General features: G+C 47.6%; 1 protein-coding gene across 1 annotated transcript in view; it reads right to left on the bottom strand.

The window, feature by feature from the left end:
- Positions 1-13,741, bottom strand: part of LOC118097743 (metabotropic glutamate receptor 6-like) — a 33,551-nt gene extending 19,810 nt beyond the window's left edge. Inside the window, exons 1-4 of the mRNA XM_035140933.2 lie at positions 13,265-13,741; positions 3,676-3,892; positions 1,563-1,698; positions 1,141-1,295 (exon numbers count right to left, since the gene is read on the bottom strand). Coding sequence (XP_034996824.1) covers positions 1,141-1,295; positions 1,563-1,698; positions 3,676-3,892; positions 13,265-13,741 — 985 coding nt within the window. The remainder of the gene's footprint in view (positions 1-1,140; positions 1,296-1,562; positions 1,699-3,675; positions 3,893-13,264) is intronic.
- Positions 13,742-18,844: the final 5,103 nt, after the last annotated feature.

Below are 18,844 nucleotides of genomic sequence, written 5' to 3'. Positions count from 1 at the left end.
CAGGGAGGTCATGGCCTTTGTAGGTATCCTTCTGCTGCATTGCCAACTTTTCCACCAGCCTCTGTAGCTGCAGCTGTAATAGGAGCTTGACCTCGGTAGACATTAGCAGCTGATAATATTCTCTCCATCCTTGCAAGCAAAGTTTCACCTACTGATTTCAGCAGATCAATCTTTCAGCAACCCAATATTTCCAGTACAGTACTTTATTTCTAAAATGCTGTGTGATCCTGTAGGGGGTGAAGGTTGCCAGGAAATCAGGCCCTCTGTGTTATAAGTCCTTCTATCTTATCTAAGGCAGGGATGGGAAATCTCTCTCTCTCTCTCTCTCTCTCTCTCTCTCTCTCTCTCTCTCTCTCTCTCTCTCTCTCTCTGTGTGTGTGTGTGTGTGTGTGTAGTGTCCCTGTGGTTGCTGACCTCTGGATCCAATCAGCCCTAGATATAATGGCCAACGATCAGGAATCATGGGAGTTGTAGACCAACAACATCTGGAGGACTACAGTTTCCCCAGTCCAGAACAGGCAGAAATCAATCAGCTTTGCTCAGCCTAGAGCTGCTGCGATAGGGAAGAGTTGCACCTGTTGATTTCTGCCTGCATCATAGGCTGCTGTCAAGTGAATAAAAATGGCAGCCCAGGTCACAAGATCCTATTTCTACAGAAATAGTCAGTCTACCCTCCAAGCAAATATTGGTTCAGGCTCCTTGATCTTTCAATTCCTCTATTTTGGTCCTAGAGGACTAAATTCAGAATAACTGCCAGTCATGGTCCTGTACTCAAAGTCACTCGCAGATTAAAAACCCTCGAGCATGCAGCAAAAGTGAATAGAGAGTCTTTCCTCGTAGCTATGAATGGCTGGTTTGCAAGTGTGTTCAGTCACAGGCCCAGGATCCCCTTAAAATGGATTAGCTACCACTTAATGTCCTTTAGCGCCTTCTCAACCAGGGCAATTATGGTGCGGTGCTTAAGAGCAGATTAAATTTAGAAAGCAAGCGTGTTCGGGGGAGAAATAAAGCAATGGGAAGAATGAGGGTCGGCTGAGGTCCCATTTCCCAAAACATCCTGTCCAAAAAGGTGTGGGGTTTACATCTACCTGTCGTACTCTCTCCCACTAGGATTGGCCCCAGTGCCGCCTTGTTGCCTACCTTCCACAGAAGCTCGCTTGGGGAGGATGGTGACGGCTCCTTCAGCCACCTCTTCTTGCTTCAGAATAGGAGAGATCTTGGAGCCCCAGCTGTCAGATCCGACCCACAGGAACTGGCCGGTCAGGTTGGCCCGGCGTGCAGCCTCCAGCACTCGCCTGCAGGGGGCGCATGGGGGGAAAGTGAGAGTTACCGTATTTTTCCGTGTATTAGACGCCCACATGTATAAGACACTCCCTATTTTTTTAGGACTCCAATTGAAAAAAATAGGGGGGAGATTGCCCCGTGTATAAGACAACCCACAGTTTCCCACAAAATTTTTAAGTAAAAAAAACCTAGTCTTGTACATGGAAAAGTACGGTAATACCTCACCCAACGCTCCCCCTGGAGGACGCGTTGTGCATTGCCGCTAACGGCACACTCACTTGATGTCGTCCTCGTTGGCGAAGATGATGATGCCACGAGCATTGGGGGTCTCCATCAGCCTCTTGATCATTTTGTCAAACTCTCCTGGCTTGGGTTCTCGTGGGATCTTGATGGATTGGGCGATACAGACTCCACCTGACAGGTGCAAGAAAGCCTCAGGAAGTGATTGGGAGGAGCCCAGCAGACCCCATATGACAGAGCCTTGCTTGGACTCCTAGGCAGCTACCACTGCTCTGAGCAGGCAAGGACCTCCAGAAATTGCTGGACTACAACTCCCATCACCACTGGGCATGTTTGCTAGGCCTTATGGGAGTTTATTATTCATTTAATTTAATTTCTACCCCACCTTTTCTCCAAAGAGCTCAATGTACATGCATCCCCTCTCTCCATTGTTATTCTCACAACAACCCTGTGAGGTAGGTTGGGCTGAGAGACCGGCCCAAGGCTGAGAGGGCATTTGAACCCTGGTCTCCCAGGTCCTAGTCAAGCGCTTTAACCTCTGCAGCTGGAGAGCCACTGGTTAGAGACACAAACCTGCAAATAATAATAATAATAATAATAATAATAATAATAATAATAATAATAATAATTTTTTATTTATACCCCACCCATCTGGCCGGGTTCCCCCAGCCACTCTGGGCGGCTTCCAACAAAACATTAAAATACAGAAATCCATCTTACATTAAAAGCTTCCCTAAACAGGGCTGCCTTAAGATGCCTTCTAAAGGTCTGGTAATTGTTATTCTCTTTGACCTCTGGTGGGAGGGCATTCCACAGGGTGGGTGCCACTACCGAGAAGGCCCTCTGCCTGGTTCCCTGTAACTTGGCTTCTCGTAGCGAGGGAACCGCCAGAAGGCCCTCGGCGCTGGACCTCAGTGTCCGGGCAGAACGATGGGGGTGGAGACGCTCCTTCAGGTATATTGGACCGAGGCCGTTTAGGGCTTTAAAGGTCAACACCAACACTTTGAATTGTGCTCGGAAAGCGGAACTGTGGGAGGAAAGGACTTGTGAGCCTTTCCCTTCAGCACATTTTCCTATTTAAAATGTCCCCCTTCCCAGTGCTTTTTTCTTATCGGAGTGAGGTTGCTGGGGAGCTGCCCTGCCTGGCCCATCTTGGTGGCTCCCCTGTGGCTGCTAGCCTAGGCACCTTGCCCCCTTTTGCAGACTCACCTGCCTCTGCTGCACACTGTTCTGTCCCTAAGCTGCAGTTGGGCACAAACAGCAGCATGAGGACATCTCTTCTTGGATAAATATTCTCTAACTATATAAAGACAGGTAGGTGTGGGGAACTAGAGTCCTGCTTTTATGGCCATGACTGGCATTTGTCTTCTCTCCCTCCTCACAAACACCCCAGTGTGGTGTAATGGTTAAGAGCGGTAGACTCCTAATCTGGGGAACCGGGTTCGCGTCTCCGCTCCTCCACATGCAGCTGCTGGGTGACCTTGGGCTAGTCACACTTCTCTGAAGTCTCTCAGCCCCACTCACCTCACAGAGTGTTTGTTGAGGGGGAGGAAGGGAAAGGAGAATGTTAGCCGCTTTGAGACTCCTTTGGGTAGTGATAAAGCGGGATATCAAATCCAAACTCTTCCAGGTCAGGCATAATTATTGCACCCAAGGGTGTTTGGCCATGGGCCTGTCAAGACTTCTGCTCAGTGCTTTTTTTGTGACAGTACACGCTGGGATGCCACATTGCCCACCTCTTCCCCATCATCACCATCCTGTTGCCACCGCCACTGCCTCCCCACCCACCTTCCCCCCTCCCACTCTGTCCTCCTCTGCCACGGCCACTTCCTGGACCGTTTTACGATCATCAGACACCTTCCTTGAACATGCTGTTTCTGCTTGCCCCTTCTGCTTGCCCTGTGCTTTCTGAGCAGTTTTGCCTTTGCCCCACTGCTTCCCCCTTGGAAAACCCTCTCTTTGGTGCTCAATCGGAACAGACGGCAAGCTGCAGAAAACCCGATTGCCGTTTGTTCTGTTTCAGCGCTAAACTGCAGTTTCTCCCGGAGGAAAGTGGTGGGCCGAGTGGAAAGGTCTCTCTGGGTACCGTTCAGCTCCTCCTGGCTCTGCTGCCCCCCCTCCACCTCACCCGTCAGGTATCCTCTGGCTCACCAGCCTCACGGGAGATTTGCATGAAGGCATCGACGCCGCTCTCTCCGTAGTTGCCCTCGGAGGCCAGCGTGGAGACGTAATTCCAGCCCATTGCTTTGACAATGTCTAGCATGGCCTGGGCCTGGTAGGAGTCCGGAGGCACCACACGGGAGAAATAATCGTAGCGGTTGCTGTCACTGAGCTCAGGCGCCGTGGAGGCGTAGCTGATCTGGGGGATCTGGAGGGGTGGAGAGAAGAAGATGGGAATCGCTAGGTGCTGGTATATTGCCCTATCCTAATTATGCTGCAAACCTGCTCCCAGGCCTTCCCTCCATAGCCTTCCCTTCTCCATTAGAATCATAGAATTAGAGTTGGAAGGGATCTCCAAGAGTCATCTAGTCTGACCCCCTGCAATATGGGAATCTCAACTAAAGCACCCAGGACAGGGGGCCATCCAACCTCTGCTTAAAAACCTCCAAGGAAGGAGGGTCCACAAACTCCCAATATTCTGCTGTCAAACAGCTCTTACTGTCAGAAGGTTCTTCCTGATGTTTAGTCGGAATCTCCCTTCTTGTAACTTAAATCCATTGGTTCGTGTCCTACCTCCCCCCTCTTCCACGTGACAGCCCTTGAGATATTTGAAGACGGCTGTCATCTCTCCTCTCGGTCTTCTCTTTCCCAGACTAAAACATACCCAACTCCTTCAACCGTTCCTCACAAGGCTTGGTTTCCAGACCCTTGATCACATTAAGTCACCCTCCTCTCCACATGTTCCAGCTTGTGAACATCCTTCTTAAACTGTGGCACCCAGAGCTGGACACAGTATTCCAGATGTGGTCATATTGTTATGGGTTTGTGGGCGCCAGACCCATTCTAAGCCCTGGATCCAGCAGGTGTTAAAATATAAGCCAGACTAGCTTCATGTGTGATGAGCCACTGAGAGAGCAATGGAGAGGGAGCCTGTGCCAGATGACAAATGGGTGGGGCCCCTCTCCAGCTCTTAGATAGTGAGAAGGACAAAGTCTGAGTTTGAGAGCAGAGCTTGTTGCGATGCGACCCAGAGGGAAAAACCTGCAGGCTGGGAAAGAAGACAGAGAACCTAGACTGATTTCTGCTGGCATCCAAGGTTGCAGCTATGGGAGAAGAAGCGAGACCCTTTTAGGGTGTTGCCGCTGTGAACCCTTCCATCGTAGGCTCAGGTTGCATATATGTGTAAATAAACCATATATCATAAAGACACCACAGTCTCTGCTGTGCCTCGTTTCCTAAAGGAAACACGTAGCTTGGATCCCCTGAAATCTTGCACCACTCAGAGATCGAGGGGGTGGGCTCTTTCAACCCTTCTGCTACACCGGTTTCTTTAGCAAGGGCCTTTCTGGGCTAGCAGAGACCTGTATCTGAAGGCCTCACCTCTTCACCAAATTTCCCCTCCCTCTTTACCTTTGTTTGAGCCCTATTGCGTTCAGATGGTAATGTCCTCAGAGCAGGGCTGGGTGACTTCCATGCATTTTTTGGGTATACTTTAGCATCTCCTAGAATAGGTGTAGTAAACCTTTAGCCCTCCAGATATTGCTGAACTACAGTTCCCACCATCCCTGGCCATTTGCCATGCTTGCTGGGACTGATGGGAGTTAGAGTTCAGCAACATCTGGAGGGCCCAAAGGTTCACCACACCTATCCTAGAGCATCTGCTGGCAAGAATAAGATCGCTGTTTAATTAACAACGCTCAGTAGCCAGGGGGTGCTCATTTACAATTGGGGGGGGGACTGAAGATGGGATGGATGGCATGAAATGGCTGGGACCTGAATAAGGAGCACTGTAACATTTTGTTGCAGGCCCCATTATTTGTTTATGTGCGGTATAAAATGTTCCATATTTTATATACAGTGGTGCCTCGCTTAACGAATGCCCTGCTTAACGAATTTTCCGCTTAACGAAAGGATTTTTCGAGCGGAGGTTACCTCGCTAGACGAATGCGTTTTACGAAAAATTCATCTAGCGAATCGCAGTTTCCCATAGAATGCATTGAAATTCAATTAATGCGTTCCTATGGGCAAAAAAAAATTCAAAAAAATTTCAATGCATTCCTATGGGATTCGCTAGACGAATTTTTCGCTATAAGAAAAGACCCGTGGAACGAATTAATTTCGTCTAGCGAGGCACCACTGTATAATAAACCATAATGTACTGCATGCAGTGCTTCTTTCTGGGGGTATGCAGGGGTACACATACGCCTAAACATTTTGAGAATCTTTGTACTTTTGTCCATTTACTGTATTTCTTTATCCCGATTTGAACTATAAAATGGTGATTTTCTTGAGTCAAAATGAGAGTACCCCAAAACATTTTTTAACAAAAAAAGCACTGAGTGCATGTAACATAAACCTAAAAATATATAAAAACATGTAGATTATTACATATGAATTGACCCTTATACATAATGGGCTGCTGTACTTTCCAGTGGCTGAACGCAGCATTTCACAAATATGCTAACCAAAGGTTAGCAAATCAGCATTTTAATTCTGTTTTTTTTTAAAGCTTGCTACTCACCCTGGGACCTCATTGTGAAGGGTGGATAAGAAACCTATATAATAATAATAATTCTATGGGGTACTATCATTGCACAGCCATGCCAAATTCCAGAGCAGATTGAAGCCTCTATATGTCACGTGGCAAACACAGTGTTTCTGGTCTGGCCCCAGTGTGCGCACTTAATACCCAAGCTTTGTTATCATAGAATGGAAAAGGATGATTCACTTGAAACAGGAAACCAAGTATCAGCCTATGAATATGTATTGTCAAAACAATTCCAGACGAGGGGGTGAAACCATTCAAACCCAAAGATGCTGTAACAGGGCAATGAGGTATGTGAGGCTCAGTTCTAGGTTCTGGAATATGCATTCCTTTTCATATGCATTGCATTCCCTAGCAGCTGCTAGCAGATGAGATCAGGAAAGCTTCCAGATTAGCCCCTTTCTTTCATATTGCCTCCCCCCCCCCCAAGAATGAAGATTACATCATGATCCCCCTCTTCCAATCCAGTGTTTTCTGCATCCCCCCCCCACTTTGAAGGGGTTTTCAGGGGCAGGTTGCAATAAAACATAATTACAGCACCTGCCTGCCAACTGTAGACCGTCAAAATGCCATCGAGGTTTTTGACTACTGTACTTCTGATTAAAAGCTTCCTCTTTGGAGGTTCTGCACTTTTTATCACTTCCTGTTCCGTGCTGCCAGGTGGTTAGAGATCAATTGCTCCTTAAGAGACCCTGAATTAGGAAGCTTCTGTTTCCTGCCTAGTGGTGGTGCAGTTAGTAAACCAGTTTCGTTTCTTTTAAAGAAAAATAGTTATTTTGCTATAAAAGAACAACAATAAGGAAAGGAAGCCTGTAATTAAAGCTCTCCCTGCACAATAGTGAAAAGAACCTGACTTATTGAGGGGCAGTGCATCACGAAACTTCCAGCTGTGTAGAACAGGAAGGAATAAAAGGGGCAGAACCTGAAAACAAGAAGCTACCAATTAACATTGCAGGGGACATTGGTGGCTATCACTCAATTGCAAGTAAACGTTTGAGAAAGATTTTGACCATGGGGAAGGATATTGCCATTTAACATAGTGCCACGTGGACAGAGGGCGCAATCCCTCTTCCAGCTGATTGCAGAAAAGCCAGTGCCTCAGCAGTGTTAAAGGGCTGTAGCATGGAAGCAACCCGAGAGGCTGTGCGCCAGGCCAGGCAGTGGAAAAATAGCTGCCGGAGCCGCCCTGACAGAAGAGGACTGAGTGTTGGGTTTAGATGCAGTACAAAACCCAGATCCATGATGAAGCTCAATGGGCAATGGTCAGCGATGCTGGGAGATGTAGCCCAAACCATTTGGAGAGCACCAGGCTGGGGACAGCTGGCATATATCATAGTGCTGTTGTGCTTGTCTGTGGATAATTATTACAGAAATGCTAAATGGGAAATGGAAGGCAGAGATTAGAGTGGTGTTTTATACCAGATTTTGGGGGCAGTGTGAGGAAACTGAGGGCAGAGGGCATCCAACAGAACTGAGCTGATCATCCTGCCTCTTTCCCAATTCCAACCCACGTCTCCTGGATCCTTTCCCAATCTTTGAGGCAGATGGATCCCGAGACCCCAGGTTCCCTTCACCAAAATCCAGTTTCCCCGTGAGAATGCTGGCTTCCATTATCTTGCCCCCCCTCCCACCCCCACCCTCCTCTCCTAGCAGCACCAAATTGTCCCATTTCCCTTTCCGCAGCATGTCTCTGCTTCCCGCCCTCGCTGGGTCTGTGAGAAGCCCCATTAAAGCGATTAGTGATGGGGATTAGAGGGGTTTTAGCAAAATGAGCAGCAGCAGCTCCAGCCAGGGACAGCTGAGGCTGGGGAAGGAGGGAGGGAGCCTGCGAGGTTGCGGCTGCTCAGCAGGACCCATGTGCGAGGCAGCAGATTTCCCTAGATCTGCATTCCATCTCAGGCTCTTTCCCCTGTGAGCATCCTTCAGCACTTTCTTGTGCTCATGATTATAATTTTTTTTTGGGGGGGGTGTCTTGTGAAGTCACATCGAGGGAGCACAGGTCCCTATAGCCCCTGGGCCCCCTTTTGTGGTTCTCAAACTCAAGAACACTTGATACAAATTGGTTGTTCCTTGGGGATGGTACTAGTTATCACTTATTAGCTCTAACCATCTAACTATCTACAGGTAGGTAGCCGTGTTGGTCTGAGTTCCTAACAATACTATACTAGCCACTATGGATGTGGAATCTCTGTACACCAACATCCCACACAATGATGGTTTACAAGCCATAAGGAACACCATTTCAGATAAAACCACAGTGAACTTTGCTACCAAACTCTGCCACTTTGTCCTTACCCACAACCACTTCAAATTTGGTGATGACCTGTTCCTCCAGATCAGCGGCACAGCCATGGGCACCCGCATGGCCCCACAGTATGCCAACATCTTTATGGCAGATTTAGAACAACGTTTCCTAGACTCCTACCCACTCAAACCTCTCTTGTACCTACGGTACATTGACGATATTCTTATTATCTGGACACATGGACAACAGACCCTGGAAACCTTCCACCAGACATTCAGTGACTTTCACCCCACCATCAACCTAACAATGAACCAATCTATGCAAGAAATACATTTTTTGGACACTACTATAAAAATACAGGATGGGCGTATAGACATCATCTAACTATCTGTTGCCTAGCCAACTCTTTCCCTGGCATGCGGCCCCTAGAAGGTTGCTTCTGGGGGAGTGTGGCCCCCAGGCTGGAAAAGGTTCCCCACCCCCGCTTCTAGGCATTTTGCTGCTTGAGGGGACCGACAAAATGGCACCCATCACCTCCCATTTCAGCAGACGTTGTAGGCACTGGGTAGACTGGCATGTATGGCTCTACTTCCCCTCCCTCCCATCTGCCACTTAAGGAATCTACCTAATGGTAGGGCTGGCCCTGATGAATCAGCTGTTTCTAGAAAGGTTTGGGGTGTGTGTGTTTTGGGGGGATGTTGGCTAATAGTAAAAAAAGGTTGCTTAACCATTAACCATTGAAACTTCATTCTCTGTGTCTGCCTCCATTTCTCTGTGTCCATTGAAGGATCAAACGAGATATGGTGTTAATGGCATGGAGGCAATGAATGTGCATATTTTTAAAAAACCCCAAACCCAAAAGTAAGTACAAGGATGAGGCAAGCACTGTCTCTCCCCACCTCCTGCAGCCCCAATGCTGTTGGTGTGGGGTGTGGGCAAGGGCCCCCATGGATAAACATGCATGTCTGTTGCATTGCGTTCATGCGTCTGGCTACGAGCCCCATGATCCCAAAGTTGCAATAGGGCAGCACCTTCCTTGGACACTGTGCAAAATGTCACAAAATAATGAGCAAGCTTTCAGGTTCCGCAGAATGCTTCATTGTGCTGGAGGTTAAGGGAAACACTCACTTATCTGCCTATTGCCCCTAGGGTTGCCAGACTCAATAGAGGGCAGGACTTCTGTGCCTTTAATTGCCCTGCTCTCTTTTGAGTCTGGAAACCTTAAAGAGAAACCAGCAGACCCTTGTCTGCTGGTTTCTCTTTAAGGTTTCCAGAGTCAAAAGAGAGCAGGGCAATTAAAGGCACAGAAGTCCTGTCCTCTATTGAGTCTGGCGACCCTAATTGCCCCCCCTTTCACCCAAGCCCACCTCCCTTGCCCCTTTTACCAGCCCTGCCAGTTCTAGCTTCCTTCCCTAGGCAGCTGCTAAGCACCTCTGCCAAATCTGGCATGTCAGGGAAAAGCCATCTGTCCTACAGCTCAAACTGACCCTGCTACCCCCACCCCACCCCCACCCCAGAGACTCCCAGCTGAGTATAGTTAAAAGGTCAGGCGTGTGTTTGTGTGACTGGGCTACTCATCCATGATCAAGTGCTCAGGGAGGCTTGCTTCAATTTCTCTCTGCTTTCAGGGCTCCTGCTGTGCCTTTAAGTGCAGCGTGACAGGCAGAAATTCAACAGGTGAATCTCTCCAATCATCACATTTCATGCCAGGAAGTATAGAGGAGGGAGAAATGTTGTTTTCTGCTGCTCCAGAGAAGCGGACACAGAGCAATGGATTCAAACTACAAGAAAGGAGATTCCACCTAAAGATTAGGAAGAACTTCCTGACAGTAAGAGCTGTTCGGCAGTGGAATTTGCTGCCAAGGAGTGTGGTGGAGTCTCCTTCTTTGGACAGCTATATGTCAGGAATGCTTCGATGGTGTTTCCTGCTTGGCAGGGGGTTGGACTGGATGGCCCTTGTGGGATCTTCCAACTCTATGATTCTATGATTCTACTTTGCCTGCTGGTTTTCTGCCCCATTGGTTAAAGGCACAGGAGTCCGGTTAAAAAGGGATGGCTGTCTTTAAGGTCTAGTATCAAATGCTCGGTACCATTTCTTTTCTCCCCATCTTTGCTGGAGAAAATGAACGTTCAGTCCCCAACCTATGCAAACTCTCCTCTCTGATGTATTTGCAAATATAAAAATTCTGTACTTTTAAACCTCTTTAGCTACCATAATTATGTGGCTACGAAGTGCAGAATATTACTGTATGAGAGGAGCAGTAATGGTATAAAGGAGGAAGTCATGAGAAAGGGAGAAATTCCCAACTAAATTTAGAAGTTTCAGTCCTGTGTTATTCAAACACATCTCCACAAACATGAGGACTAGGAACTTTTTAAAAATATGAATGCCAAAATTCTCCGGCACCCACATTTCAGGCAGCATTGGACATGTGTACACAAGACATCAGTTTTTAGCCCTCCCTCCCTCCCTCCCTCCCTCCCTCCCTCCCTCCCTCCCTCCCTCCCTCCCTCCCTCTTCCATTCAGAAGTGCTCTCTCACCCTTGTTCTAGATGTTGTTGAACTTCCACTTCCACTATCCATGACCATTGGCCATGCTGGCTGGAGCTAAAGGGAGTTGGTGCCCAACAACATCTGAAAGGCCACAGATTCCCCATTCCTGGTCTAGTAGCAGTTGATTCTCCTTCATGGATCACTTCATTGACTATGCAAAAGCATTTGACTGTGTCGACCACAGCAAACTATGGCAAGTTCTTAAGGAAATGGGATTGCCTGAACATCACATCTGTCTCCTGAGAAATCTCAATGTGGGACAAGAAGCTACAGTTAGAACTGGATATGGAACAACTGATTGGTTCAAAATTGGGAAAGGAGTAGGAGGAGGCTGTATATTGTCTTCCTGCTTATTTAACTTATATGCAGAATTCATCATGCGAAAGGCTGGACTTAATTCCCAAACCGGAATTAAGATTGCCGGAAGAAATACATCGTATCAACAACCTCAGATATGCTGATGACACAACCTTGATGGCAGAAAGTGAGGAGGAATTAAAGAACCTTTTAACGAGGGTGAAAGAGGAGAGCGTAAAATGTGGTCTGAAGCTCAACATCAAAAAAACCAAGATCATGGCCACTGGTCCCATCACCTCCTGGCAAATAGAAGGGGAAGAAATGGAGGCAGTGAGAGATTTTACTTTCTTGGGTTCCATGATCACTGCAGATGGTGACAGCAGTCACAAAATTAAAAGATGCTTGCTTCTTGGGAGAAAAGCAATGACAAACCTAGACAGCACCTTAAAAAGCAGAGACATCACCTTGCCAACAAAGGTCCGTATAGTTAAAGCTATGGTTTTCCCAGCAGTGATGTATGGAAGTGAGAGCTGGACCATAAAGAAGGCTGATCGCCGAATAATTGATGCTTTTGAATTATGGTGCTGGAGGAGACTCTTGAGAGTCCCATGGACGGCAAGAAGATCAAACCTATCAATTCTGAAGTAAATCAGCCCTGAGTGCTCACTGGAAGGACAGATCCTGAAGCTGAGGCTCCAATACTTTGGCCACCTCATGAGAAAAGAAGACTCCCTGGAAAAGACCCTGATGTTGGGAAAGATGGAGGACACAAGGAGAAGGGGATGACAGAGGACGAGATGGTTGGACAGTGTTCTCGAAGCTACAAACATGAGTTTGACCAAACTGCGGGATTCAGTGGAAGACAGGAGTGCCTGGCGTGCTATGGTCCATGGGGCCACGAAGAGTCGGACACGACTAAATGACTAAACAATAACAACAACAACAGCAGCAGTTGATTGTCACTTTGATAGAGATGTTTCTCCCTTCTGGTTTCTTAACCTGAGTGTTATGACTTCTGAACAGTTGGAATGTTTCTGAACACCCAGTAACACGCATCAGCTAACAGACCCTCCAAGTGTCCCTATTTTACAGGGATGTCCTGGTTTCTGATTTGATCCTGCTTTTCCTTAGAATGTCCCTATTTTCATTAGAGAAATGCTGGAGGGTATGGAGTTATCCGACCCCCCGAGCCATCTGAAGGCAATCCTGTATAGGGAAGGGTTTTTTATGTTTAATGTTTTATTTTGTTTTATATATGTTGGAAGCTGCCCAGAGTGCATAGCTGCCAAGTTTTCGCTTTTCTTGCGAGGAAGCCTATTCAGCATAAGGGAAAATCCCTGTAAAAAAGGGATAACTTGGCAGCTATGCCAGAGTGGCTGGGGCAACCCAGTAAGATGTGTTGAGTATAAACAGTAGAATTATCAGTATGGAATGGGACGTCCCTATTTTCATTGGATAAATGTTGGAGGGTATGAGCTAAGCCAATGGCTAAGAAGAGCTCATTTCAATATACTGAACTATTACAACCATTCAAAGGTTGTAGGTTGTGTTGACAATTAGGTGCTTTCTTCTTTTGGTTCGCATATTGCAGGCATCCCCAAACTGCGGCCCTCCAGATGTTTTGGCCTACAACTCCCATGATCCCTAGCTAACAGGACCAGTGGTCAGGGATGATGGGAATTGTAATCCAAAACATCTGGAGGGCCGAAGTTTGGGGATGCCTGGCATATTGCTTCAGAAGCTGTGAATGACATGAGTTTGGCTCCACGTTGACCAAAAGATTCCTATACTGCAGGGGGTTGGACTAATGACCATTGTGATCCATCCCAACTCTTCAATTCTATGATTTTCCACCATTCCTACCCTGCCCCCCCACCCCCAATAGCTGTTCGGCCTTTTCTGGGGAAATGCCATTTTTAAGTCCCGCCCCTCTACTCACGGCAAAGAGGCGAAGCACATTGGCCACCATGATAGAGACGGAGCTGGCAGAGGCCCCAATGACAGCCACCACACGCTCGGGCTTGGCGATGATGGGTGGCTCCCCGTTGGAGCAGCGCACGCCAGAAGTGTCCTTCTGGATCAGAGCCTGGACAAACGTCAGCGACTGCTCCAAGGCGTAGGTGTCCCGGGAGCAGGTGTCCAGGATGCGAGCGCCCAGCGTCATGTTGGGAAGCAGGTCGGGGTCACTGTTAATCTGGTCCAGGGCGTACAGCATGGCCTCCATCCGATGGATCCCCTTCTCTTTCTTCACATCCCCACACGGTACTCCAGCGGGGCCACGGGAGTGGACGGGGAACAGCCCTCCGAGCGTGATGTCCCCTTCTATCTTGATCGAGTCGGCTTGTGTAGCTGCTTGGCTGCATCCCAAGGTCCACAGTGACCATAGACAGAGGAGCAGGAAGCCGGCTGGGTCCATGTTGGGTTGTCTTGCTGGGACGTTTGGGTGGATTACGGCCTGGGATCGGAAGAAAGAAGAGTTAGGAGAGGGAGCAGGGTAGAGGGTAGTCCACCGGAGTGCACTTTTGGCCATAGAACCCTCAGACTTGAAGCCAGCACTGGGAAGGTGCCATTTGAATGTTTTTAAAAAATCCCTTGGGTGAGTTCACATTTCGCCTTCACTGCAGTAACACAGGGGTGGGGAAGTTCATCCCCAAGGGCCACATGTGACCCTCTAGGCCTTTCCTTCTCTCTGACCCTCAAGATTATTCCCAGGCTCGCCTCCTCCTCAGCCACAGCCCTTCTCCTCAGGCATTTCATCACCAGCCCCACTCTGGTGGGACACAAGCTTGGGGGTGGGGGGAGAATTGTTGAGCTTTTTTCTTTTTTTCTGAACCAAAGTTGTTGGGCTTTGCCCCCAAAGAATGTTCTAGAGCTATTTTTTTTTAAGGGAATAAATCTACTCTTACGACATGGGTGGGTTGCCATATTCCAGCAATTTCTTCCAGGACACTGCTTCCGACAGCCAAATTGCGGCTATGTCTGGTAAACTACAGACATATTGCAACCCTACACTCTGCACCCTCCTGGAGTGTTTTTTGCCTCGCTATACAGTTGAACCTTGGTTTATGAACACCCCGGTTTACGAATTTTCGGTTTACGAACGCCGCAGACCCATCTGGAACCGATTAATTCACTTTCCATTATTTTCAATGGGAAAGTTCGCTTCAGTTTATGAACGCTTCAGTTTATGAACAGACTTCCGGAACCAATTGTGTTCATAAACTGAGGTACCACTGTAATGTGTTTGTGAACTCCGAGAATGCTTTTTCACTTGTCGGGGTGGAGGCTGGAGTGTGTGTGTTTTTGTGTGTGTGTTTAGAAACTAGCCTGCACTACAAAGGCAAAAGTTTCTATTCCTTGCTCTGCGCACTTCGTCTTGTCCCACTTGCCACCACTGTTTTGTGGCCCCTGGAAGGCTGCTTGGAAGGCAATGTGGGCCCCCAGCCTGAAAGAGTTGTCCCCACCCCTCCTAGGATGCGTTTTCCTTCCGGAGCCAGGTCTCTTCCCCACCCCACTTGAGCCCAAAGCTAAGAAAACTAGTGAGGGAGGAAGGCGCTTATAAGGGAGGGGAGGGAAAGGAGGGAGTGAGGGAAAGGCGGAGAGGGAAAGCTGCAAGGAACAGCTCTCTAAAAGCTTTTCCTAGTACCTGACCCAAGACACACAAGGACACTCTTTCTCAGATGCTTCAGCTCTGAAACAAGAGATACAGCTCTGCTTTGGGATGAAATGAGGCCACTGGGGAGGGAGGCAAGGATGGGCTCTCTGTTTTCTAGCAATCCCACACAGATCTGTCTCTGTTTGCCTACCCATCTCCCACCCACCCCTCTTCCTGTGACAGGCAGGGCTGGCCCTACCCGGCTCAGGTGCTGGGGGTGCAGGATGAGCGGCAGTGAGGGGTTGGTGGGGTTGTGTGGGCCTTGCAGGGGTTGACCTCGGCCTGTGTCCCTTAAGCTTACAGGGAACCAGGCAGAGGGCCTTCTCGGTAGTGGCACCCACCCTGTGGAATGCCCTCCCACCAGAGGTCAACGAGAACAACAATTACCAGACCTTTAGAAGGCATCTCAAGGCAGCCCTGTTTAGAGAAGCTTTTAATGTTTGATTTCTGTATTTTAATGTTTTGTTGGAAGCCGCCCAGAGTGGCTGGGGGAACCCGGCCAGATGGGCGGGGTATAAATAATAAATTATTATTATTATTATTATTATTATTAAGCTAGTTTGCTGCCCTATGGTGGGGTGGCACAGCGTTCTTGGAAACCTCCCTCCCGCATTGATTGCACACACAGCATACATTTTAATAATAAATGAATGAATGAATGAATAAATAAAACATTTTTATTTATACCCCGCCCTTCCCGGTTTAAAAACTGGGCTCAGGGCAGCTAACAGCAGATATAAAACATTGATTAAAATGAGACTTTAAAACAGCATAAAATACAACATAAATGCAGCATCAATGTCAATAAAATTCAGGGGACATTTTTTTTTTAGGGGTGGGGGGTGGGAAACATGATCCCAGTCAGTAAACATCAAATGATCACCAGGGCTAACTGGCCAGCAAGGAGACCAGGGAAGAGTTTAAATGTGGGGTCCCAGAAAGGTTTCTTCATAGAAAAGGAAAGGGGAAAGGGAATAGAGGATCAGGCTAATTCAAACTGAAGGCCCGGTGGAAAAGCTCTATCTTACAGGCCCTATGGAAGGAGATCAAGTCCTGCAGGGCCCTAGTTTCATGGGACAGAGCATTCCACCAGGTCGGAGCCATCACTGAAAAGGCCCTGGCCCTGGTGGAGGATAGTCTGGCTTCTTTAGGGCCCGGGACCTTTAAGCTGTTATTATTCATGGACGGCTTCCCCCCTGAAGAAACATAGGAACTATAGCTTGCCTCTCACAGAGCTACAATTCCCAGCACCCTTAAACTACAGTTCCAAATGTTCTTTTTTTGGGGTGTGTGTGCTTTAAATGTATGGTGTGTACACAACCATTGTTGGACAACAACTCCCATCTCTGACCACTGGGTGAGATGGCTAAGGAAGATGGGTGTTGTAGTCCAACAACACCTGAGGCCTCAGCGCTGAAGGAATGCCATGGTGGAAGATGCCACCCCATCGCCAGTGCTGCCCGGGACTAAATTTAGCTGCCTGGCTGGCCGGCTTCAGTCCATGGAAATTGGAGGGGTGTCGTTTGCTGCAGAGTAAGTCCCACGTAAGATTGCTGCCTGAAACGAAGAGCCCAGAGCGGCTCACAAAAGACCTCAAACAGCAAGGCAACCATTTTAAAAAAAGAATTAGACCACAGCAATAACTATAGCAAGGGATGAAGTCTGATGAAGTGCGCATGCACACGAAAGCTCATACCAAAATAAAAACTTAGTTGGTCTTTAAAGTGCTAACGAAGGAATTTTTTTATTTTGTTTCGACTCAGACCAACACGGCTACCTACCTGTAACTATAGCAAGGGAGTCCTAAAACACTACAGTACAAGGAAAATATTTATTTAAAAATGCAACCACCATCAAAAATAATATAACGGCAGCAATTAAAACCACTTTGAAAAGGAGGAACCATCTATGACCCAAAAGTGTTTCTAAAAAACACTTTCCCGAAGAAAAGGTGTCTGAAGAAGTGTGCATGCACACGAAAGCTCATACAAAAATAAAAAAACTTAGTTGGTCTTTAAGGTGCTGCTGGAAGGAATTTTTTTTTATTTTGTTTCTAAAAAGGAAGCTTTTGACCATCTTAAAGAAGGCCATTAGAGACACTTACCGTATTGGCATGAATATAAGCCTCATCCCCCCCCCAAATTCCGACTGTGAAAAGTTAAAGTGCGGCATACCGGTATATTCACGACCTTACGGGATGCAGCCAGGAGCGCAGGGCAAACAGTGCCAGGAGCGCGGTAAAGAGGGGCCAGCCTCGTGCATAGTCCCCGTCCTCTCCCCCAAGGCTGGGAAGGGAGAGAGCGAGGAAGGGGAAAGGCCACTACAAACGCAATGCGACTCCCCCAGAGAACGTTGCGCGCAACCCCAGAGTCGGTTAGGACTGGACCTAATGGTCAGGAGTCCCTTTACCTTTACCTTTAGTCTCCTTTAAACTCCTGGTTTCAGCTGTTGGCTCTGCTGCTTTTATTCTACACTTTCCCTGTGGACTGTGGCTGCTTCCAGAGAACCTGTTTCATTGTGCATCCATCCTGATTTGTTGGCACAAAGCTTGCAGGGAGGTTAAATGAAGATGGCTATTTGTCGTGCATTCATTCTGATCTGCTTGCAGGGGGAATACGAAGCTTCTTTCACAAACAGCCCATTCATTGCTAGGGCAATTCCAGGGGGTTGTATCCGATGCTAGCCCTACTCAACGTACACCTGCTGAAATCAATAATCCTAACTTACTTGTGCCCATTAATTCCAATGGGTCTACTCTGAGTAGGAATAGCATTGGATACAGCCAAGTTATTTTCATAGGCGCATCCATCAGATGCTTTCGTCTTGCTGTCCCCACATCCAATCTCATTTTTAAAACAACAACATCATCATCAACAACAACATTCTTTCATTTCTGCCTTATTCTCTGAACTTTCTGCATTCCTCTCCAGTAAAACCCATGCTGATGAATACTCATTTAGCTGCTGTTATTTTTTTTGCAAAGTACTTGACAGCAACTTGATTGTTTTCACCTACCCCACAGCAAGGCTGTTGTTCCTAGTGGAAATGAAAACACCCTCTCCATCTGTTCCATATGAATGGGATGTTGCACTCTGGTGGCATTGAAAAATCACTCAGAGGAGAATCACGGCAAGGGTTAGGCCAAGACATTTGATTGCCTGGGATGGAAAATCCCAATGGGGGTTTCCACTCATTCACACAGGGCAGAATCAGTTGGGAATATGCAGAAACACCAAACATTTAAAGCACACAACTTCCCCTAGAGATTCCTGGGAAATGTAGTTTCTTAAGGGTGCTGGGAATTGTGGCTCTGTGAGGAGTAAACTACAGTTCCTTTAAATCAGGGGTGGCCAACTCCCAAGAGACTGTGATCTACTCACAGTGTTATAAAATGGCAGTGATCTACCCCCTTTTTGGGGTTTGGTCAAAGTTGTTGAGTTTTTTCAGGGATGAGGTAAAATGCTGAGCTTTTTTTAGGGGAGCCACAGTTGTTCAGCTTCTTTGGGGGGGAGTCAATGATCTACCAGTGATCTACCGCAGACGTCCAGTGATCTACCGGTAGGTCATGATCTACCTGTTGGACATGCCTGCTTTAAATATTTGGTGGAAGCCATGTGCTTTAAGTGGGCTTTGCGGTACATGTATGGGGTGTATGTCTGCTGCTCCACCTTGCTATCACTGTAAGCATCTTGGTTACAGCTTATAATTTTACCATAAATTTTGCCTTCCCCCCCCCCGGTGGTCTAGCAAGAACTTCCTTGCTTTCTCCCTCTCCCTTCTTTCCTGCCTGAGTCCAGCAACCCCAATCACACTTGGCAGCCTCCGATCTGTTTAAAAAATAAATATCTCAAATCTATTACTTGT

Source organism: Zootoca vivipara, chromosome 16 (genome assembly GCF_963506605.1).
Source record: "Zootoca vivipara chromosome 16, rZooViv1.1, whole genome shotgun sequence".
Classification (NCBI taxonomy): Eukaryota; Metazoa; Chordata; class Lepidosauria; order Squamata; family Lacertidae; genus Zootoca; species Zootoca vivipara.
The sequence above is the reverse complement of the archived record's forward strand: the minus strand, read 5'-3'. Positions and strand labels throughout refer to the sequence as shown.